Source organism: Lethenteron reissneri, chromosome 40 (assembly GCF_015708825.2).
Source record: "Lethenteron reissneri isolate LAM-NWPU_2019-01 chromosome 40, ASM1570882v1, whole genome shotgun sequence".
In the NCBI taxonomy this organism is placed as follows: domain Eukaryota; kingdom Metazoa; phylum Chordata; class Hyperoartia; order Petromyzontiformes; family Petromyzontidae; genus Lethenteron; species Lethenteron reissneri.
The window spans coordinates 2,757,885-2,781,323 of NC_083818.1; the positions used below are offsets into that span (position 1 = coordinate 2,757,885).

The 23,439-nt window shown below is 58.1% G+C and overlaps 1 protein-coding gene across 2 annotated transcripts; it reads right to left on the reverse strand.

The window, feature by feature from the left end:
• Positions 1–153: 153 nt before the first annotated feature.
• Positions 154–22,817, reverse strand: LOC133352419 (B-cell lymphoma 6 protein homolog). Of its 2 annotated transcripts, none has more exons than XM_061568048.1 (9): positions 22,507–22,817; positions 9,465–9,853; positions 8,748–8,984; positions 6,900–7,925; positions 5,514–5,692; positions 4,075–4,248; positions 3,531–3,661; positions 2,768–2,905; positions 154–2,593 (listed from the first exon to the last, which is right to left on the reverse strand). In XM_061568048.1, exons 1-9 carry the CDS (start codon positions 22,609–22,611, stop codon positions 2,129–2,131), a joined length of 2,844 nt encoding a protein of 947 aa, XP_061424032.1. In that variant the 5' UTR covers positions 22,612–22,817; the 3' UTR covers positions 154–2,128. The 2 variants fall into 2 exon arrangements, with proteins under 2 accessions (XP_061424032.1, XP_061424031.1); XM_061568047.1 differs by having other exon boundaries at positions 3,531–3,664.
• Positions 22,818–23,439: the final 622 nt, after the last annotated feature.

A 23,439-nucleotide genomic window follows, 5' to 3' on the forward strand; every position in this document is an offset into this window, starting at 1 on the left:
CACGTGTACACACACACACGTGCCCCGCCGCACGCGCCTCTATGGCTCTCGTCTCGTTTTCCCGCCAAAGCGCCAACAGTGGTTTACGTGTCCAAAACTCTCGCCTCACGCGAATCTGGCTCGCGTTCACAACACATACATAGTATTCATAGATATCTGTGTAATAGAATAAGGTATCTTATAACGACAACATTTATAACATTTACCTCACTTAAATACAATAGCCGCCCCTTGTTGCTAGGCAACGCAGGGGCCACGCGACACGGCCGCCATTTTACATGTTTATGCTGCTTCGATTAATTGTCGCGTCTGTGGTTCTTGTAGCTTTTAAGCCGTCTCTTTGTTGTCGGAATTATTATGAAATAACAATGATTACCATTTGAATTAGTTTTGTTGTTGGCTTAATTACTGGGAGAGATTAGGAATTTTGGTAAAAGCAGAAAAGGGAAATGCTGAGAGGCTGGTATCAAAGGTGTTAATACAGATCGGCCTTCTCTTACGGACCTTGTCTAGGCTCAGGGTTAGTGTCTAGCGTCATCAGTAGAGTCATGAGCAGAGTCTAGAACCAGGGGTAGAGTCGAGGCTGTGTGTAGAGTTGAGAGCGAGGGGTAGAGTTGAGGCAATGTGTAGAGTCGAAAGCCAGGGGAAGAGTCATGGGTAGAGTATAGAGCCAGGGGTAGAGTTGAGGCAATGTGTAGAGTCGAAAGCCAGGGGTACAGTCATGGGTAGAGTCTAGAGCCAGGGGTAAAGTCGAGGCTGTGTGTAGAGTCGGGATGAGTTAGGGTGAGAATCTGGATCCCCGTGCGGATTTGACTGCTGCCGCTCAAAAGCAGAAACTTTGAACGCTGCTACTGCGTAGCTACACAGGCAGGACGACGCTGGCGGTGGACAGGTGGTCTCCACCCGTTCCCACCTGTCCACTGCCCGCGTCCACCTGCACGTGCGGGCGGCGTGCGAGTGTCTGTACCCGTGCCTACCTGTGCGTGATCTTGTCTGCCCACCTGTGTGTAGCCGTGCATCTGTCTGCGCTTTTGACTCCGCACGTCTTTGGGTGCACATCTGAGAGCGTACACCTGTGCATGTGATGTGTCCCGGCCAACACGCGTGTTCCCGCGCGCTGTGCCTGCGTAACTTGGCCTACCCCCCAAGCAAGTGTGGAATGTCGGCCCCAACACCGGGCCAACGGCATCCAACCACGTGCCAGCGGCATTGGCACTTTTACGCGGACGTTTGTGTTTCCGTGTGTACCTGTGTATGTCTGCACCAACTTGTGTGTGTTCCTGTGTATCTCGGTCTACGTGTGTGTGCGTAATGCTGCGTGTGCCTGTATGCGTGTGTGAACACCTGCGCGTGTACCCGTGTGTTCTCGTATCCGGTCGGCAATGCGACTGGAACCACCACCACACGGAGCATCGGCAGGGTTTGCCGTGATGAGGACCGATTTGTCACCGATCATTGCATCGTGTTGCTGCGGCGGCTGCTACTGCTGATGACACCAAAGTTCAGGCGAATAATTCGACCCAAGGTCGACGCAGCTCTTGACGCTGCCGTTACCGCCGTTGTTGACGTTCAACGCCGCGAGCGTCGCGGTCGGTCGGCGTAGACTCTGCTGATGTTGCGGCGTCGTCGTCTGTATCGAGACGGCCGGCGGCGACGTCGTCGTCGAACGTCGTCGGAACTGGAGAGGCGCGGCATCTCCTGCAGGGTCGGCGCCGCGCCGCGGCCGTCTCCCGATAATTCCACGAAGACCAAAAACACAAACCGAGATAACGACCACCACCACGGGAGGGCTGGGCCCGGAGCCGAACCCGGACCCCACCGCGGGCTCTTAAGGTGCACGTAGCCCCCCCCCTCCCAGCCCCACCACCAACGTCGGCTCCACTGCCACCGGCTCCCCCAACACTGAAACGTGTCCTTCACCGGGAGTCCAACTCGTACCAACGGTGGTAGGGGGGGGGGGCTCGGGGTCGGGAGGGAGAGGGGAGGGGAGCAGCAAGAATCCGTGAGCGAAGCCTCGCCAAGTCCTCGTCGGACGAAGGCCGATGGGCGAGCCGGCTGGGCGAAAGAGGGCCGAACCCGTCCAGGCGCGGCTCGGCGTAGGCTCGGCGTAGGCCCGGCGTAGGCCCGGCTAAACCCAGCGCAGGCCGCACGGCGCCCTCCCGGCTCCGGCCACGGGCGACTCCGGGTCCCCGTTCATCGAGAGTCCGGAATCGTCGTCGTCCGACGAGGTGGCGCCGCCGCCGCTGGAGCTGCGCTTGCGCGGGAACCCGAGGGGTGCCGCCGGGGGCTCCGTGTCAGGGCTCTGGCGGGGGGCCCCCGCCGCGGGCCCCGCTTCGGGGCCGCGAGCCGCCGGCACGGGGCGGCCCGCGTCGCCCCCGTCGTCGGCCAGGGGCGCCCCCCCTCCGCCCGTGGCGCCGATGCCGGCGCCGGCGGGCCCCTCGCCGGCGAGCCCCTCGCCGGCGAGCCCCGCGCCGCCCTCGGGCGCGTCCAGCACCTGGTACTTGACCTTGGTGTTTGTGATGGCACCGTGCTTCTGGCGCAGGTGCAGGCGCAGCTGGCTCTTGTGGCGGAAGTGCAGGTCGCACGACTCGCACTGCCACACGCACACGCACGGACGAGTGAGCGAGTGGGCGAGCCAATGAGCGAGCGAGCGAGTGTGCGCGTGAGCTTGAGTGGATGTGCGCGAGCGCGTACGGTGCGGCGAGTATAGCGCAACGAGTGTTGTGGCGGATGTGGCGGGCACGGTGGCGAGTGTGCTGGGACCCACGTGATAGGGCTTCTCTCCCGTGTGGATGCGGATGTGACTCTTGAGCGTCTGCAGGTGGCGGAAGCGCGTCCCGCACGTCTCGCACGGGTACGGCTTCTCCCCCGTGTGGATGAGCACGTGGGCCCGCAGGTGAGCAACCTGCACAACCGCCACGACAACCACGACAACAAGCGCGCAGGTGAACCACCTGCACCACCACCAGCACAAGCACGCAGGTGCGATGCTTTAGACAATTGTCCCCGCTGCTGTGGCTTAAATCTGGTGTGTCCAGAGTGTCTCATCGCAACAGGGGTATCAGGCGATGCTGTTGCGGGTGAGTGAGTGCGGGTGAGTGAGTGCGGGTGAGCGAGTGTGGGTGAGTGAGTGTGGGTGAGTGAGTGTGGGTCAGCGAGTGTGGGTGAGTGAGTGTGGGTGAGCGAGTGTGGGTGAGTGAGTGTGGGTGAGCGAGTGTGGGTGAGTGAGTGCGGGTGAGCGAGTGCGGGTGAGTGAGTGCGGGTGAGCGAGTGCGGGTGAGTGAGTGTGGGTGAGTGCGGGTGAGCGAGTGTGGGTGAGTGAGTGCGAGTGAGCGAGTGCGGGTGAGTGAGTGTGGATGGGCGAGTGTGGGTGAGTGAGCGAGTGCGGGTGAGCGAGTGCGGGTGAGCGAGTGCGGATGAGCGAGTGTGGGTGAGCGAGTGTGGGCGAGCGAGTGCGGGTGAGCGAGTGCGGGTGAGCGAGTGCATATTAGGTGAGTGCGGTTGAGCGAGTGCGTGCGTGCGTGCCTCACCTGGACGAAGCAGGCCCCGCAGGTGTCACACTTGTAGGGCTTCTCCCCCGAGTGGATGCGCGTGTGCGTCTTGAGGTTGGCCGGCCGGTTGAACTGCGCCCCGCACACCGTGCAGCGGTAGGGCTTCTCTCCTGCTGGGTCATCACCGGGGCACGGGGTCACAGCCAGGGTCACACTCACGCCCGGGGCGGCGACTGCCAGGCTAGGTGTTCGCCCGCACACGTACGAGTGGCTGGACCGGTGCCAGGCTAGGTGCCGGGATAGGTGCCCGCCCAAGCGAGTGAGTGTATAGTGCCTTTGTTATCCCGGCGCCAGGCTACGTGCCTGCGTGAATGAGTGCATTGTTGCGGTCGCCGTGCCAGGCTAGGTGCCCGCCTGAGTGTACAGTGGCGGTCGCCGTGCCAGGCTAGGTGCCGTGAGTGTACAGTGGCGGTCGCCGTGCCAGGCTAGGTGCCCACGTGAGTGTACAGTGGCGGTCGCCGTGCCAGGCTAGGTGCCCGCGTGAGTTTACAGTGGCGGTCGCCGTGCCAGGCTAGGTGCCCACCGGAGTGCACGGTGCGGTGGCTGGAGAGGTTGCCCTTGTAGCGGAAGGCGGCGTGGCAGGTGTCGCACTTGTAGGGCTTGTCGTCGGCGTGGATGCGAGCGATGTGGCGCCGCAGGGCGCCCTCTTCGGGAAAGCCCAGGCCGCACGCGCCGCACGCGCGCACGCACGTGGGGTCTACACGCGGGAGGAGGGGGTGGACACACACGTGTGAGGCTTGCCGGCCTCAGTACGAGTCTACGGGTCTCTTGTGTGTGGGCCTATGGGTCTCCGAGTACGTGGGTCTGTGTGCGTGAGCCTGCCGGTCTCCGAGTATACGAGTATGTGGGTCTCCGAGTATACGAGTATGTGGGTCTCTTAGTATATGGGTCTCTGTGTGTGTCTGTGGGTCTCTGTGTGTGTCTGTGGGTCTCTGTGTGTGTCTGTGGGTCTCTGTGTGTGTCTGTGGGTCTCTGTGTGTGTCTGTGGGTCTCTGTGTGTGTCTGTGGGTCTCTGTGTGTGTCTGTGGGTCTCTGTGTGTGTCTGTGGGTCTCTGTGTGTGTCTGTGGGTCTCTGTGTGTGTCTGTGGGTCTCTGTGTGTCTGTGGGTCTCTGTGTGTGTCTGTGGGTCTCTGTGTGTGTCTGTGGGTCTCTGTGTGTGTCTGTGTGTCTCTGTGTGTCTCTGTGTGTGTCTGTGGGTCTCTGTGTGTGTCTGTGGGTCTCTGTGTGAGTCTGTGGGTCTCCGTGTGTGTTTGTGGGTCTCCGTGCGAGTGAGGAATCGTGACCCAGAATCGTGTGTGTCTGTGGGTCTCTGTGTGTGTCTGTGGGTCTCTGTGTGTGTCTGTGGGTCTGTGGGTCTGTGTGTGTCTGTGGGTCTCTGTGTGAGTCTGTGGGTCTCCGTGTGTGTTTGTGGGTCTCCGTGCGAGTGAGGAATCGTGACCCCGAATCGTGTGTCTGTGGGTCTCTGTGTGTGTCTGTGGGTCTCTGTGTGTGTCTGTGGGTCTCTGTGTGTGTCTGTGGGTGTCCGTGTGAGTCTGTGGGTCTCCGTGTGTGTTTGTGGGTCTCCGTGCGAGTGAGGAATTGTGACCCCGAATCGTGTGTGTCTGTGGGTCTCCGTGTGTGTCTGTGGGTGTCTGTGTGAGTCTGTGGGTCTCCGTGTGTGTTTGTGGGTCTCCGTGCGAGTGAGGAATCGTGACCCCGAATCGTGTGTGTCTGTGGGTCTCCGTGTGTGTCTGTGGGTGTCTGTGTGAGTCTGTGGGTCTCCGTGTGTGTTTGTGGGTCTCCGTGCGAGTGAGGAATCGTGACCCCGAATCGTGTGTGTCTGTGGGTCTCCGTGTGTGTATGTGGGTGTCTGTGTGAGTCTGTGGGTCTCCGTGTGTGTTTGTGGGTCTCCGTGCGAGTGAGGAATCGGGACCCCGAATCGTGATCAGATTCCCCGGCTCGCTCGCTCGCTCCGCTTCTCACCGTGCGGTCCGTCGTGGCTTGGCGAGCTCATCAGGCCGGGCGACCCGGCCAGTCCCGGTGAGCCAGCGATGCCGGGAGAGGCGGCGTGGCCGTCACCGCGTGGCGGGGGGCTGTCGGCGCCGTGGGCCACGGGGAGGCCGAGTTCGGGCCGCTTGAAGCCCCCCGATTCCTCCTTGAGCCTGCGTCGCCACGGGAACGCCGCGCTCGTTAACACGGCCACTCCTCCCATTAACTAAATATATGTTGAAATCTTTCGTGACTGCAGGAATTCATATTATTTGGGTCTTTCGGTAAATTCACGTAGCCAGGTTCAAAGAAAATAACAAATAAGTAATATTTTAAAAACTCTTTTTTAAACACGCTTTTATGAAATGTACTAGTAATGGCAGAACTCCACGACTCCAGAAAGTGGCCCCGAAGCTTGGCATAACATATGGGACCGTGGCCAAATACAGCCAACGTCAGTTGAGCGTGGACAATTAGACCCAAGCCGAAACATAACGTATAAAAAATAATGTTTAGAAATATTTGTATTTTATTTTTTATGATAGAATATAGTATTGTCATCAGTGTGACATTAGTATACCAAGTTTGCATTCGATACCACATTTGGAAGTGGGTTAAAATTGAGTTACAAGATTTGAGGATACAACAACAGAGTGAGTTAAATTAAAGTGTGTAAAAAATACGACGTTTTGATCACAACACAAGCGATCGTCATCAAGAGAATGATATATATTATATATATAAATTTTTTAACATACCTGTCAACCCCTTATCAGTGCCCTACCGTATTAGTGCGCCTTTTGGCGTCATCTGGTCCAACCCATGTGAGACTAGGCTCTAAGGAAAGCTGTTTCGGGTGTGGACCAATCAACTTTCAAGGACAGTGCATACATTATCAGAGTTATGTTTTTTGTTTGCATTATGACTGCAGGTAGTGTGGTCTATGCAAACATGACTCATCATAAAAAAAGGTGTCAGTTTTGTTGGCAGATAGAAGGGTAAAAAAACAATTATCAATTCAGACCTTATTGGTCACCCCATGCCCGTATAAATCTCAACATTCATGCTACAAAGTCCCATCACAAGGGAGAAACGCAAACAAAGACACAGGTATTTATTAACCTTGTAAGGTCTGTGTGGCTCTTTTTCAGAAACGGCCTGGCCATCACGAATGATAGCCCTACGAAGTGGCTTATCACGCGGACATTTGTAGCGGGCAAATCATCTCTAGACGCACCACGTTGACTCGAAATGTGGAGGGAAAAACCGGAGGACTCGGGAGAAAAATCCACGCGACCACGGGGAGACGCTGGGGTGATAAGGTGGGGGGGGGAGACGTGGCACTGGGGGGGGTCAAGGTGACGACGCCGCCCCACGCACCTGTCCACCAGCTGTTTGAAGTGCGTGAGCGCCGCCGACGACGGCGGCGGCGGTGGCCCCCACTCGCCCGCCGGCCCCCTGGCCTCCGACCCCCCCTCCAGCTTCATCATGTCGAACGCGGCCACGCAGGTGGCGCGTGGCGGCGTCGGCGAAGAGGAGGAGGCGGGGGCAGAGGAGGAGGGGCGAGGCGGTGGCTGGGCCGCGGCGCTGGCGACGATGGAGCCCAAGTCCCAGGGGAACAGAGCCGGGGGGGCCCCGTCGTCCCTCCCGTCCCTCCCGTCCCTCCCGCGCGGCGTCACGGGAGACAGCGTGGTCATCACCTTGGCCTCCGGCGCCGGCGAGAGCCGGGTGGGCGGAGTGGAGGGCGCCACCGCCACTGCGGCAACGGTCGCGGGGGGGGTGGGGGGGCAGGCGTCCCCGCCGCCCGCACCGCTGTCCGAAGTGGGCGACGAGGAGGAGGAGGAGGGGGAGGACGGCGGGGAGGACGAGGTGGACGAGCTGGACGTCGTCTGCACGAGGAACCGTCGCTTCTTCCAGTTGCAGGACTTGACCTGGCCGCTGCCGGGGGGGGCCACCTCCCGGTGGCTGTCAGGAGGGCTGCTCGGCTCCGACTCCCGGCGGGCCGAGGGGGCGCCGGGGGGCCCCGCCCCCTCCGAGGGCGCCTCGGCCGCGGGGCCTCCCCCGGAGGGGCTCGCGGGGTCTGCGGCGGCGGCAGGGGCCGGGGCGGAGGCCCAGCGGCGGGGCGCGGCGGGAGGAGGGGGGTCCGGGAAAGTGAAGCGAGGGGGCGGGCCCAGGGGGTGGTGCTGCTGCTGCGGCTGTTGCTGCTGCTGCTGCTGCGGCTGCTGCGGCTGCTGCGGCTGCTGCGGCTGGGGCGGTGGGGACGGGGGGCCCCGGAGGAACAGCGGCGGGGGAGCGAGGGGGCCCCCCAGGGGGAGCCCCGGGTTTATGCCGCACAGCAGCGTCGGGGGGAACGAGCCGTGGAAGTTGGGGTCCAGATTGCGGAGACGTTCCGGCAGAGCTTGGGGACTGTGGGGACACCACGGGGACACGCGGGTGTCAGGTGTCAGCAAGACGATGTCCCTTTGACTCACTCGTGCTCTCGCTCCCTCTCTCTCCTTAACTCTCACTCTCTCTTACTCTCTCTCTCGCTCTCTCTCCCTAACTTTCTTTCCCTAACTCTCTCCCTAACTCTCTCTCACTCTCTCTCCTTAACTCTCACTCTCTCTTGCACTCTCTCTTGCACTCTCTCCCTAACTCTCTTTCCCTAACTCTCTTTCCCTAACTATCTCTCCCTAACTCTCTCCCTAACTCTCTGCCTAACTCTCTGCCCAACTCTCTGCCTAACTCTCTGCCTAACTCTCTGCCTAACTCTCTGCCTAACTCTCTCTCCCTAACTCTCTCCCTAACTCTCTCCCTAACTCTCTCTCTCACTCTCTCCCTCACTCTCTCTCTCTCACACTCTCTCCCTAACTCTCTCTCTCGCACTTTCTCCCTAACTCTCTCTCCCTAACTCTCTCTCCCTAAATCTCTCCCTCGCTCCCTCCCCCTAAATCTCTCCCTCACTCTCTCCCTCCCTAACTCTCTCTCCTTAACTCTCTCTCCCTAAATCTCTCCCTCACTCTCTCCCTCACTCTCTCCCTCACTCTCTCAAACTCGCTCTCTGTCCACATACTCGCTCTCTCATTCTCTCGCTCTCAACACTCTCTCAACACACGCACTCCTTCTCAACACTCGCTCTCAACACTCTCTCAACACACGCACTCCTTCTCAACACTCGCTCTCAACACTCTCTCAACACACGCACTCCTTCTCAACACTCGCGCTCTCTCAACGCTCTCCCCCCCTCACCTGTCGAGGAAGGCCTCGCAGGTGCGCACCACGTGCTCCATGTGCAGGTAGCGCGCGGCGGCCATGACGCCGAGCACGGAGTCGAGGGAGAGCGGCAGGCGCGACGTGTACATGAAGTCCAGCAGCACCTCGAGGCCGCACGGGTCCACGCCGGGCAAGGGCAACACCCTCACGCCGCCGCCGCCGCCGCAGCCGGCAGGGCCGCGTGACTCCGCGAGCACGCTGTAGAAGAACCCGCTGCGGTGGCGGAGGGGGGGGGGGGCGAGAAGAGAGATACAGGGCATGGGGGTCAACGGTCATCGCCAATTCTCATGGCGATTGCAGCGGTGGTGGTGACGGTGATGATGGTGGTGGCATGGTGCTGGCCACCCACCCCCTCGTGTACCTTGCCAGCCTTCATAGGTGCTACTCGCTAACAGCGCTTGGCCCAATAGTCTGTGAAGGCTACACGGGGATCTTTGCCTTTGTTGATGGCTCTACCCTCACCGATTCGAATAAACAAACTTCAACTGCCCCCCCCCCCCTCAACTCTAGTACTGCCCCCACCACCCCCTTGTACCTGTGCCTCCCTTCCATGCCCCCCTTAACCCCCCTCTCACCCACAGTGACATTCCCGTACCCCCCCTCCCACTCCTGTGCCGTGACCCCTGCCCCCCCCCCCGCCCACCCTCCCCTCCCGTACCGTGACCCCCCCGCCGCGCCCCTCCCCTCCCGTACCTGCACGCGGCGAGCACGGCGCTGTGAGCGGGGAAGTCTCGCCCGCCGGCGCGCAGCGTGACGTCGGTGAGGGCGCAGCGCGCGCGCAGCTCCCGCAGGTTGCGCAGCACGTCGCGCGCGTGCTGCGTGAACTCCCGCACGCTCTCTGGCCCCGCACCGCCGCTGACGACGCCGACGCCGCCGCTGACGACGCCGCTGACGTCGCTGCGAAAACCGCTCGGGTCCCCGCCGTCGCCGAGGAAGCCTCCTCTGTCGCCGCAGAAACCGACTTCTCCTCCGTCGCCGGGGCAACCGCGTCGCAACGCCATTGCAAGTGGCCGCCGAGGGGGCGGGAAAGCGGCAACGAGAAGGCAAGGGAGCTGGGATGGGGGGGGGGGGAAGTCCGAATACTGTGGGGTTGGAGGGGGGGGGGGGCAGGTACAGGCACGCACGGACACACGCACAGCGATGCACGCCGTTAGACACGGACACTGGGCAGGGATGTACCCCCACACAGGCTGCTGCGGAAAGTGCTGTTAGCGAGCGCCTATTCAGGCTGGCACGTCAAACCTCTTGGGGGGGAGCGGTGGTGTTGGCCAGTGGTGGGATCATCGCCAGTTGCCGTGTTTAGTTGCTACGCCAGGCACTCGCTTACGGCCGAGAGGGCAGGCCCAGGAGCCACCGATGTTGGCCGTGGCCCGGAATCGAACTCGGGCTCGCCGGGCATTGGGGCAAAATGTGCCAACCACTACACCCCCCAATCACACCACACCTATACCCGCTCCACACACGTCCACCACACACACGTCAAAAAATATCCCCCCGTGTAGCCTTAACAGACTGTTGGGGCAAGTGCTGTTAGCAAGCAGCACCTGTGAAGGCCGGCACGGCACAAGAGGGGGTTGGGTGGCCAGCAACCGCGCACGACCGCCTTTGTCTCCCGGGTGGCGATGTTCACCCATCGCATCGGGTTCCCGTTTGAGAGGCTGAGTCGACCCAAGGGAGGCCTAGATGTTCGTCACCGATGTTGACCGCGAGTGGGAATAGAGCTCGGGTCGCCGGGTTCGTAGGGCCACGCGCCAACCACACACCACAGTGGCAACGCAATGCAGTTGGGTATGGGCCACAGTGCAAGGAATTTGCCAGATTACATAGCCCCCCCCCCCACACCACTTGGCAGCCAAACCCAGAGCCTGCGGGGGGGGGGGGGGGGGGGCTGCAGCACGGGGATCAGCACGGCACGGAACCCCCCGCACTCTCCCCTGGCTGGCGTCAACTTGCGCGCTGCTGGAAGGCTCGACTCGCCGCGGCCTTCATTCGAGGCTGGGGGTCGGTCTAGCGGAGGCCCAGGACCGGTTCAGACATTCGTCACTGGTGTTGGCTGTGAGTGGGAATCAAACTCGGTCGGCTGGGTTCATTGCGTTCTCCACCACAACACTCCCCACGCGCGCCAACTAATACCAACACGAGTGTGACACTAACTCATCACTGCCACTAGAGGGAGTAGCTCACCCACTCTTGACATTGCCTGCGTAGATCGAGCTCAAACCCGAGCCCCCAGAACACCAACTTACAACCATAACCGCAACCCCTACATTTCGCATTTGCCCCAAGGCCTGACCTGTCACCCCTGACCTCTTAATGTCACCCCTCATGCGCACTGCCAGCCTTGTCACCCCTGACCTCTCAACATCACCCCTGACCTCTCAACATCACCCCTAACCCATTAGTGTCACCCCTGACCTCTTAACATCACCTCTAACCTCTCAACATCACCCCTGACCTCTCAACATGACCTCTCTACCCCATTAGTGTCACCCCTGACCTCTTAACATCACCTCTGACCTCTCAACATCACCCCTGACCTCTCAACATGACCTCTCTACCCCATTAGTGTCACCCCTGACCTCTTAACATCACCTCTAACCTCTCAACATCACCCCTGACCTCTCAACATGACCTCTCTACCCCATTAGTGTCACCCCTGACCTCTTAACATCACCTCTGACCTCTCAACATCACCCCTGACCTCTTAGCATCACCCCTGCCCCCCTGACCTCTCAAAATGACCCCTGACCTCTCACTCCTGGCCATGCAAGGTCAGCCCTGACTTGTCCGTGCCACCTTTAGCCCCGTCACCCCTGACCCCGCCCATCTCTCTTTCGCGAGACCACACGGGAGCTAACTTTAGACAACATTGAGGGCAGAGGCATGGAGGGAGGGGGGGAAAACGCGGAGATCTTTATTGGAGTTCAACCGTGAGTGCAGAGCGCGTGGCGAGTCTCGGACGCCTTCATCGCCATTGGGTAATCGGCATCACCGTGTCATCAGCACCACTGTGTCACCACCACCACCAACACGAGAGTAATTAACAATTGGTGGGAGACCAGTAGCGTGACGTCGCAGCGGTGGTATTGTTGGGCGTCGGCGCCGTGTGCATGGCCGATGTTGAAGACAGTGGTGACGATTGGAATGGTGGCGATGATGATGGTGCTATTGGTGATGCCGATGATGATGATGATGTTGGTGCTGATGATGGTAGTGGCTCGGGGATAGGAGGCAAGGTCGGCTGTGAAGTTCGCGTTGACGAGTGGCGATTCCGATGATGCGGATGGGAGCGATGGTGGCTGCAAGGCCAGAAAAACCAACTCATCATCAATTACCGGGGAGACAAAAGCGGCCAGGCACGCGTCTGACCCCCCCTCAAACTTCCCCGCGTCCCTCCCCCCCACACGCCGACCTTAATAGGTGCTCGCCAACACCCCCCAGGGAGAGAGAGAGTCACAGGGAACACGATGTTCCTGCTAAGCCGCACAGCATATTGCTCATTAAAGACACTCATTAAGGAGTCACGTGGGGGGAGAGCAGGAGGAGGGGGGGATACGTTGGGGATCACCTGTGTGTGTATGTACCTGGCCTACGGCTACCCGTATACAAGTGACAAAAGTCCCCCCCCCCCTGCCCTGTGTAGCCAGCCCTCACACAGGCTGTTTGGGGCAAGTGCTGTAATAAGCAATCACCCAATTGAATGTTCAAGTTGATTTTGCGTTAGCAGGTGAGAAGAAGCTCTTCAGAGGAGGGGGGAACCCAGGAGAACAGGAGTCTCAATTTGTAAGAGTGGCCTGCGGCATGAGCCTCTTGCCAGCAGGAGGCGATGCTTGCTGCTGCTGCTGCTTCTGCTGCTGCTGCTGCGTATAAACCCCAGGAGAGTAATTTGCGGTCTCGCTTTCGCATATGGATAATTTGTGGATAAAAAAGAAACCATGCCCGGCGCCGATGTTTTCACAGCGCACCGGAGGTACTGATTACTCGTTTATGGTTGAGTCGACCTAGGGGGAGGCCCAGGCCCAGTTCAGATATTCTTCACTGATGTTAGCCGTGAATGGGAATGTTGAGTCTGGCAGTGTGTGGTTGGGATAGTATTTGTGTGTGGTGTGTTAGTGTGTGTGTGGTGTGTTCCTGTGTGTGTGCGTGATGTGTCAGTATATCTGTGTGCCAGTACGTGTGTAATGGGTTTAGTAATAACCGCCTTGAAAAGACTTGTACACCACAAACCCCTGGGAGCCAAGTTTGAACATAGATCCTGATCTCTCGTTTCAGTTTCATAAAATTATAAAGTTTATTAAGCAGCTCCCGGTACTGCACACGAGGAGTGGGCGGCCAAAACCACGCGTGGCCGCCTTTGTCTCTCTCGTGACGATGTTTACACATCGCACCAGGTACTCATTTGGGGCTGAGTCTACCTTGGGGAGGCCCAGGATCGGTTTAGATAATCGTCGCTGGTGTTGACCGTGAGCAGGAATCGAACTCGGGTCGCTGGGTTCATAGCGCAGTGCGCTACACCGCTATGCTACTGCTCCTCCCCACACATACACACGTACTAACTCAGCCACACACACCCACATACCCTGTCACACAGCCACCCATACCCTAAACACACAAACAAGCCTCCCCACCCCTCCTTGTGGTGGCAGCGTGACCTGGCACGAGGAAGAGCTCGTGTCGCGTTACACACGTGTGTGTGGTGTGAGTGGTGTGTGAGTGGTGTGAGTGGTGTGTGTGGTGTGTGTGTGGTTTGAGTTGTGTGAGTGGTGTGAGTGGTGTGTATGGTGTGAGTGGTGTGTGTTGTGTGAGTGGTGTGTGTGGTTTGAGTTGTGTGTGTGTGGTTTGAGTTGTGCGAGTGGTTTGAGTGGTGTGTGTGGTGTGTATGGTGTGTGGTGTGTCTGTGGGGGTGTGTGTGAGTGGTGTGTGTGGTGTGAGTGGTGTGTGTCTGTGGGTGTGTGAGGTGTGGGGTGAGTGTGTGGTGTGTGTATGTGTGTGGCGGTGTGTGTGTGGGGTGAGTGGTGTGTGTGTCTGTGGGGGTGTGTGGGGGTGTGTGTGGGGGTGTGTGTGTGTGGGGGGTGTGTGTGGCGGTGTGTGTGTGTGGGGTGTGTGGGGAGAGTGGTGTGTGTTGTGTGGGGGTGTGTGTGAGGTGTGGGGTGAGTGTGGGGTGTGTGGAGTGAGTGTCGTGTGTGGGGGTGTGTGTGGGGGTGTGTATGTGTGGTGTGTGGGGTGAGTGTCGTATGTGTGTGTATAGTGCGTGAGTAGTGTGTGTGTACGGTGTGTGTACGGTGCGTGTGTGGGGCGTGTGTGCGTGTGTTATGTCCAGTAGTATATAGCCTGTGCATCGTGTGGTGTGCAGAATGTGGTACGTGTGTGTGTGTGGTATGCGGTACGCGTGCTATGCGTAGTGTGCGAGGGGTGGGTACCGAATCTATCTATAGCGCAGCTCTGCAATCGTCACCCCCCCCCCCTCACTGTGGCGAAGATAATTCGGGGGGGGGGGGGGCTCCCCACCCGCCCGCACCTCTCAGCCTCCCTGCCCCACCACCACCACCACCAAAACATCCAAACGAGCGGTGGTGGCGCGACTTTGCGTGCGTAGGGGCTCCGCTTTCGCGGTTCGGATCCCAGCGGGTTGCCTCCTCCCCGCCCCACCACCACCCGCCCTAGTTAATACTGCGGGGATGTATCAACCGCGGGGATGTTTATCAACCGCGGCAAGGCAAGCGGGACTCGCTCAGCGGGAATTGACGTAATCCGCCACGAGCGAGGCGGGCACGCTCCACATTTTTTGTTGGCAAAGTTTTTAAAATGCCAAAGTTTAAACAAAAAAAATCATTAAAGTTGGGGGGGGGGGGGGGGGGTGGAGAGATGAGAAAAACACACAAACAACGCAGCTGCATCAGGAGCAATTACACCATGTAACACGATTTTTGTCCCTGGGTAGTAAATGTTATGTTTTAATCGCTTATGCCTCAAAAGTATAGAGAATGGCTATTATTCCCCACAAACTTTGCTTTTGTGACCAGGACTTTACGTGAAGGAATGACAGAAATGCACACCGCGTGTTCTCATCGAAAATAGGTACATTTCAAAATATCACTGTCCTGGTCACAAAAGCAAAGTTGGTGGGGTCTAATACTCATTTTCTGTACTTTTGAGGCATTAGCAATTAGGAAACAACACTTCCTACCCAGGGATAAAAAACTAAGATGCTTGTGACGCAGTGTTATTAAACCCCCACTGTCAATGGAAAACGTGGCAAGACCCTCCTGCAGAGAGAGTCATGAGACTCGGTCAAGGGGGGCCGTCTCTGAAAGCAACCCCAGCGCTTGCAGCAGCAGCAGCGGCAGCGGCGGTGAGTCGATATTTGATTATTTATAGACTGCATTGGACGCGGGCGATGTTGACACCGCTACTACTACTGCTACAGTCGTTCACGATGTTAGAGAGACTGTGTGTATGGCTGTCATTTATTATGTGTGCAATCATGATCACGAGTTCCGATTTAGGGACGGACCGAATCGATAAAAACATTATTTATATACTGTATGCACACCGTGATAGCGATTACAGAATTTATGGATTGCAATGTTGGCTAGACTTTATCGTGTTTTTTTTTATATAGACTGTAATGATTCATTTATAGACTGTACACAGTACTGTACGATGCTTACTTATAGACTGCATGGCAATTAATTAATAATTTATCGACTGCGTTGCATGCATTGGCCGCATGTATTTGAGGTATGTACAGACTGATCTTACTTTATAAATTGAATTCCTGTGCTATTGATTGCAGACTGTTGTTGTGCCCGGACTGCACAGAAACTTCACGCGCTGTGTGTGTGAGTGTGGCTGCGGTACGCGGTTCTAATCTCGGGGAAGCAGCAAGGGAACGTGGGGGGGGGGGGGGGAGGAGGGTGTCTGGGGCTAGTTCCGGAAAACACCACGTACTCACCACTCACCCTCACCACTCACACCCTCACCACATACTCCACACTCACACCATATACATAGCACACACACCATACACACCACGCACTCACCACTCACCCTAACCACTCACCATCACCACTCTCCACTCACACACTCACCACATACTCCACACTCATACCATATACATAGCACACACACCATACACACCACGCACTCACCACTCACCCTAACCACTCACCATCACCACACACACACTCATACCATATACATAGCACACACACCATACACACCACGCACTCACCACTCACCCTAACCACTCACCATCACCACACACACACTCACACCATATACATAGCACACACACCATACACACCACGCACTCACCACTCACCCTAACCACTGACTATCACCACACACACACTCACACCATATACATAGCACACCATACACCCCACACACAACATACACCCCACATCCCCCACACCCCACTCACTCACCATAAGCACACCCGCACTCAAACACTCCCGGTGAAACACCCCCGTACACACACCACACAACAAACACGTACACATTCTACAACTCACACACAAGTCAGTCAAAAGACATGCACCGCACACATCGTACACGAAACCTGCACACACGCACGCTGCGTGGACGGTAGAGGAGAAGTCGGGTGAGATGCAAGATGCACAGGGGGAGACGCGGGGAGACGGGGGGGGAGACAGGGGGAGAGGACGCGGGGAGAGACACGGGAAAGACACGGGGCGAGATACGGGGAGAGACGGGGTGGTGAGACGCGTGGAGACACGGGGAGAGACAAGGGATGAGATAAGGGATGAGATAGGGGGTGAGACAGGGGGTGAGAGAGGGGGTGATGACGCGGGGAGAGAACGGGAGAGACACGGGGCGAGATACGGTGAGAGACACGGAGTGGTGAGACGCGGGTCGAGACACGGGGAGAGACAGGGGGTGAGACAGGGGGTGAGGACGCGGGGAGAGACAGGGGGTGGTGAGACGCGTAGAGACACGTGGAGAGGCGTGGGGAGATAGGAGGAGAGACACGGGGCGAGATACGGGGAGAGACACGGGACGGGGAGAGACACGGGGGGTGGTGAGACGCGTGGAGACACGTAGAGCCACGGGGAGGGCCGCCAGGGTGGGACGCGTGGAGAGACAGACGATACGGGGAGAGACGCGGGGGAGAGAGAGAGAGAGAGACGCGAGGCTATGTGCCGGAGGGAGCGTGCGCCGGGGGGAGGCGGCGGCAGCAGGGTTACGAGAGGCGAGAGACGCGAGGGAGGACGAGCTGGAGGAGACGGGGCTGTGGAGGGAGGGTGGGACAGGTGAGGGTGGGACAGGGAGAGGTGAGGGGTGTGTGTTAGGGTGGGACAGGGAGAGGTGAGGAGAGGTGAGGGGGGTGTGCGAGGGTGGGACAGGCAGAGGTGAGGGGTGTGTGTGAGGGTGGGACAGGGAGAGGTGAGGGGGGTGTGCGAGGGTGGGACAGGGAGAGGTGAGGGGGGTGTGAGGGTGGGACAGGGAGAGGTGAGGGGGGTGTGTGAGGGTGGGACAGGTGAGGGGGGTGTGCGAGGGTGGGACAGGGAGAGGTGAGGGGTGTGTGTGAGGGTGGGACAGGGAGAGGTGAGGGGAGTGTGAGGGTGAGACAGGGAGAGGTGAGGGGGGGGTGAGGGTGGGACAGGGAGAGGTGAGGGGTGTGTGTGAGGGTGGGACAGGGAGAGGTGAGGGGAGTGTGTGAGGGTGGGACAGGGAGAGGTGAGGGGTGTGTGAGGGTGAGACAGGGAGAGGTGAGGGGAGTGTGAGGGTGGGACAGGGAGAGGTGAGGGGGGGGTGTGAGGGTGGGACAGGGAGAGGTGAGGGGGGTGTGAGGGTGGGACAGGGAGAGGTGAGGGGGGTGTGAGGGTGGGACAGGGAGAGGTGAGGGGTGTGTGTGAGGGTGGGACAGGGAGAGGTGAGGGGAGTGTGAGGGTGGGACAGGGAGAGGTGAGGGGGGGGTGTGAGGGTGGGACAGGGAGAGGTGAGGGGGGTGTGAGGGTGGGACAGGGAGAGGTGAGGGGGGGTGTGAGGGTGGGACAGGGAGAGGTGAGGGGTGTGTGTGAGGGTGGGACAGGGAGAGGTGAGGGGGGGTGTGAGGGTGGGACAGGGAGAGGTGAGGGGGGTGTGTGAGGGTGGGACAGGGAGAGGTGGGGGGAGTGTGAGGGTGGGACAGGGAGAGGTGAGGGGGGTGTGAGGGTGGGACAGGGAGAGGTGAGGGGAGTGTGACGGTGAGACAGGGAGAGGTGAGGGGTGTGTGTGAGGGTGGGACAGGGAGAGGTGAGGTGTGAGGGTGGGACAGGGAGAGGTGAGGGGGGGGTGTGAGGGTGGGACACACACCACAGCGAACCGCGCAAACTCCGAGCCTCTCTGGTGCATCATCATCATCATCTGTCACCGTACACAGAGGCGTCTCGCGCCAACCGCGTCTCTCCGTGTCTATCCATGTGGCACTCCGTCTCCCTTCGTGTCTCCCTTCGTGTATCCACCCGTGTCTCCCCCCGTGTCTCCCTTCATGTCTCCCTTCATGTCTCCCATCGTGTCTCCCTTCGTGTCTCCCATCGTGTCTCCACCCGTGTCTCCCTTCGTGTCTCCCTTCGTGTCTCCCTTCGTGTCTCCCCCCGTGTCTCCCCCCGTGTCTCCCCCCGTGTCTCCCATCGTGTCTCCCATCGTGTCTCCACCCGTGTCTCCCTTCATGTCTCCCTTCGTGTCTCCCTTCGTGTCTCCCATCGTGTCTCCCCCCGTGTCTCCACCCGTGTCTCCCTTCGTGTCTCCCCCCGTGTCTCCCCCCGTGTCTCCCTTCGTGTCGCTCTCTCTCCCATCCCGCGTCACCCCCCGCGTCACCCACCCCGCGTCACCCCCCCGCGTCACCCCCCCCCCCCCCCCACTGTCTGTGTCACTGTGACCCTGTCGCGCGCGCCGCGGAATCCGCGCGCGCGCGCTGACGTCACCTGGCAGGAGACATCGCGTCCACAAGCACCCAGAGCCAAGTCACGCACCCACACACACCCCTCACCGACACTCACCCATACACACCCCTCACTCCCTCCTCACCGACACTCACCCACACACACCCCTCACTCCCTCCTCACCGACACTCACCCACACACACACCCCTCCCTTCTCACCTACACTCACCCACACACACCCCTCACTCCCTCCTCACCTACACTCACCCACACACACCCCTCACTCCCTCCTCACCGACACTCACCCACACACACACCCCTCCCTTCTCACCTACACTCACCCACACACACCCCTCACTCCCTCCTCACCTACACTCACCCACACACACACCCCTACCTCACCAACACTCACCCACACACACACCCCTACCTCACCAACACTCACCCACACACACACCCCTACCTCCTCACCTACACTCACCCACACACACACCCCTCACTCCTTCCTCACCAACACTCACCCACACACACACACGCACCCACCACCCCTCACTCCCTCCTCACCGACACTCACCCACACACACACCCCTCACTCCCTCCTCACCAACACTCACCCACACACACACCCCTCCCTCCTCACCAACACTCACCCACACACACACCCCTACCTCCTCACCAACACTCACCCACACACACACCCCTACCTCCTCACCAACACTCACCCACACACACACCCCTACCTCCTCACCAACACTCACCCACACACACACCCCTACCTCCTCACCAACACTCACCCACACACACACCCCTACCTCCTCACCAACACTCACCCACACACACACCCCTACCTCCTCACCAACACTCACCCACACACACACCCCTCCCTCACCAACACTCACCCATACACACCCATACACACACCCTCACCCATACACCACACCCCTACCTCACCAACACTCACCCATACACACACCCCTCCCTCACCAACACTCACCCACACACACACCCCTACCTCCTCACCTACACTCACCCACACACACACCCCTCCCTCACCAACACTCACCCACACACACACCCCTCCCTCACCAACACTCACACACACACACACCCCTCCCTCACCAACACTCACCCATACACACACCCCTACCTCCTCACCAACGCTCACCCACACACACACCCCTACCTCCTCACCTACACTCACCCACACACACACCCCTCCCTCACCAACACTCACCCATACACACACCCTCACCCATACGCACACCCTAACCCATACACACACACCCTCGCCCATACACACACACACACACCCTAACCCATACACACACCCTAACCCATTCTCATACCCACAAACCCATTACACTCTCGCAAATAAACTCCCAACACCTACACCCGGACTGTCACACTCACATTTGCATAGAGACACACACACACACGCGCGTGTGCGCTCCCCTATACACTCCCCGACTCGCCCACACACGCAAGCAAGATATGCCCGTTATAACACGCGACATTTTCCATTATATAACCACACAACAACCCTCACGCACACAGCCACCACGCAGCGAAACACCACCACCACCCGCACACCACACACACACACATAACCACCAACGCGCCGCGTTATGCAACAACCCTCCCGTAACGCAGCGAATAAAACACACGAAAAACTGCACAACAACCATAAACACCACTAACTATAATCACCACTAACCAGGGTGGTAAACACCACTAACCAGGGTGGTCATCACCACTAACCAGGGTGGTAAACACCACTAACCAGGGTGGTAAACACCACTAACCAGGGTGGTAATCACCACTAACCAGGGTGGTAAACACCACTAACCAGGGTGGTAAACACCACTAACCAGTGTGGTAAACACCACTAACCAGGGTGGTAAACACCACTAACCAGGGTGGTAAACACCACTAACCAGCGTGGTAAACACCACTAACCAGCGTGGTAAACACCTCTAACCAGCGTGGTAAACACCACTAACCAGCGTGGTAAACACCTCTAACCAGGGTGGTAATCACCACTAACCAGGGTGGTAAACACCACTAACCAGGGTGGTAATCACCACTAACCAGGGTGGTAAACACCACTAACCAGGGTGGTAAACACCACTAACCAGCGTGGTAAACACCACTAACCAGCGTGGTAAACACCACTAACCAGCGTGGTAAACACCTCTAACCAGGGTGGTAAACACCACTAACCAGCGTGGTAAACACCACTAACCAGCGTGGTAAACACCTCTAACCAGGGTGGTAATCACCACTAACCAGGGTGGTAAACACCACTAACCAGGGTGGTAAACACCACTAACCAGCGTGGTAAACACCACTAACCAGGGTGGTAAACACCACTAACCAGCGTGGTAAACACCTCTAACCAGGGTGGTAATCACCACTAACCAGGGTGGTAAACACCACTAACCAGGGTGGTAAACACCACTAAAACCAGGGTGGTAAACACCACTAACCAGGGTGGTAAATACCACTAAACAGCGTGGTAAACACCACTAACCAGAGTCTTCAACTCCACTAACCAGGGTGATAAACACCACTAACCAGCGTGCTAAACACCACTAACCAGTGTGGTAAACATCACTAACCAGCGTGGTAAACACCACTAACCAGAGTCTTCAACTCCACTAACCAGGGTGGTAAACACCACTAACCAGCGTGCTAAACACCACTAACCAGTGTGGTAAACATCACTAACCAGCGTGGTAAACACCACTAACCAGCGTGGTAAACACCACTAACCAGAGTCTTCAACTCCACTAAAACCAAGATCCTAAACACCTCTAAGCAGAGAGTCTTCAACACCCTATCCAGCAGCCAAGGTCCAATCCCCCGAGATAACGACAGCGAATTATTCGGGCCACATAACTCTCAAAACCCATAACTACAGACGACACACACACACCTGTAAAACTCAAAATCCCACCACCACCAAAAACACATACATCAAACACAACACGTGAATCTTCTTACGTTCGGCAAACCCACACACGCACCACACACACCACCCACACACGCACCACCCACACACACATACGGCAAGTGCGACACGTGTGGGGAGAGAGCCTCGACATTTTAACATGCGTCACACATCAATGCCCGCCGACCCACTCGCCATGTCTGCAGACTCGCGTAAACTTTACAGTCACCAAAGCCCCAAAAACTCTTCCCCGACACCGCTAAGAACCCTCCAAACACTCAAACCCCTAAACAGTCAAACTAACGTCCCAAATGGTCCCATCAACCGGGGGTGGAGGGTGGGACCAGAGCAAACACAACCAACTCAACCGAGAATTTAAGACGTCAATATATCCACGGGAGTAAAACTTTTTAAAGAGAGAGAGAGAGGAAACATTTTTTTACGTGACATTTAAGAAAAGCCCCCCCACCCCAAGCCGAGACCAACTTGGGGGCACATCGCGGCGACAAAAATTCTGGAGAACCAGGGAACTCAAACCCAGCCAGATCCGAAAATCCACCAACAAACACACTCCCATCATCTCAAACTTGCAGTCTTCCAACAATAACAAACCCCCACCACCACCTACCCCAACCGAGAAAATTAAAGATACGGCCGTAAGAAAACTCGACAAATAAAAATGTAAACTTTCACAATTTAAACCGTGACAAAAAAAATTAACTCGATATTACGCATCACGCGTTTCAAAAAGCAGTAAAGCGGTAGCCTGAAAGCGTTTAAGCCCCAACGCGGACGGATTGAGCGGTAACACAAGCGACTGCCCCCCGACTTAGTGGGGTGAGCAGAGCCGCCCCCATCGCCACCATCATCATCATCACCACGGTCCCGACATCACCTGGGTTCCTGGAAGCGCTGGGCGGTCCTCTCTCTTCCCCGAATGCGTCGCCTTCTGAGAAAGTGGCGACGCGCAGTTCTCAGAACCAGCTCCGGGCGAGCCCATCTCGAGGGGCGCCGGGGGGGAAAGCACCGGACGCGTCTAACTCGAGCGGGCGACGGTGCTGGCCGCAGCCGCTATGCGCCGCCACTGGTCGATTGCCTTGAACGAGGCCGTGACACCCCTCGGTTGTGCGAGGCCGATGGTATCGCCCGCCGGGGTGGCCTACGGACACCCCCGCGGGTATTTCGCGGGTGGTTCGCTCTACTTGGAAAAACTCGAAAACAGCAAAGCAGGGTCACGTGGTCCACGGGGGCGGGGTATTGGTGGGTGGGGGTGGTGGGGTGGGGGTGGAGGGGCGGGGTGGGGTGGGAGACACGTGCTCTGCGTGTGTGTGTATGTACGGCTGTCTGTGTGTGTGTATGTACGTCTGTCTGTGTGTGTGTGTGCCTAGAGCCACACTTCTCCGTGGCTTTGAAGTGCACCTAGCCTGGCACAGCGCGGTGGTGACGTCGCTGTTGATGAATGTATACGAGTGAATGTAATCGAATGTGCGTCCTGTATATTAACGAAGGGCACACGTTTTAAATTTGTGCGCGTGTGCACATGCGTACATTGTGCATATACACACACGTGTACGTATATGTACACGTGCTCTGTATGTATAAAGCCGTGAGGGTATACGCGTGTGTGAGCGTACGTATGCAGGTGTCTGTATATACGTGTGTAGATGCGTACACGCATACACGTGTTAGTGTGAAGGTATGTGAGCATATGTGTACACGTACGTAACGGTATACGCGTGTAGCTGTGTAACACGCCTGCCTGCGCGTACACACACACGCGTGAGAACAGATGTACATCTACACTCACACACGCGTGTACACGCACACC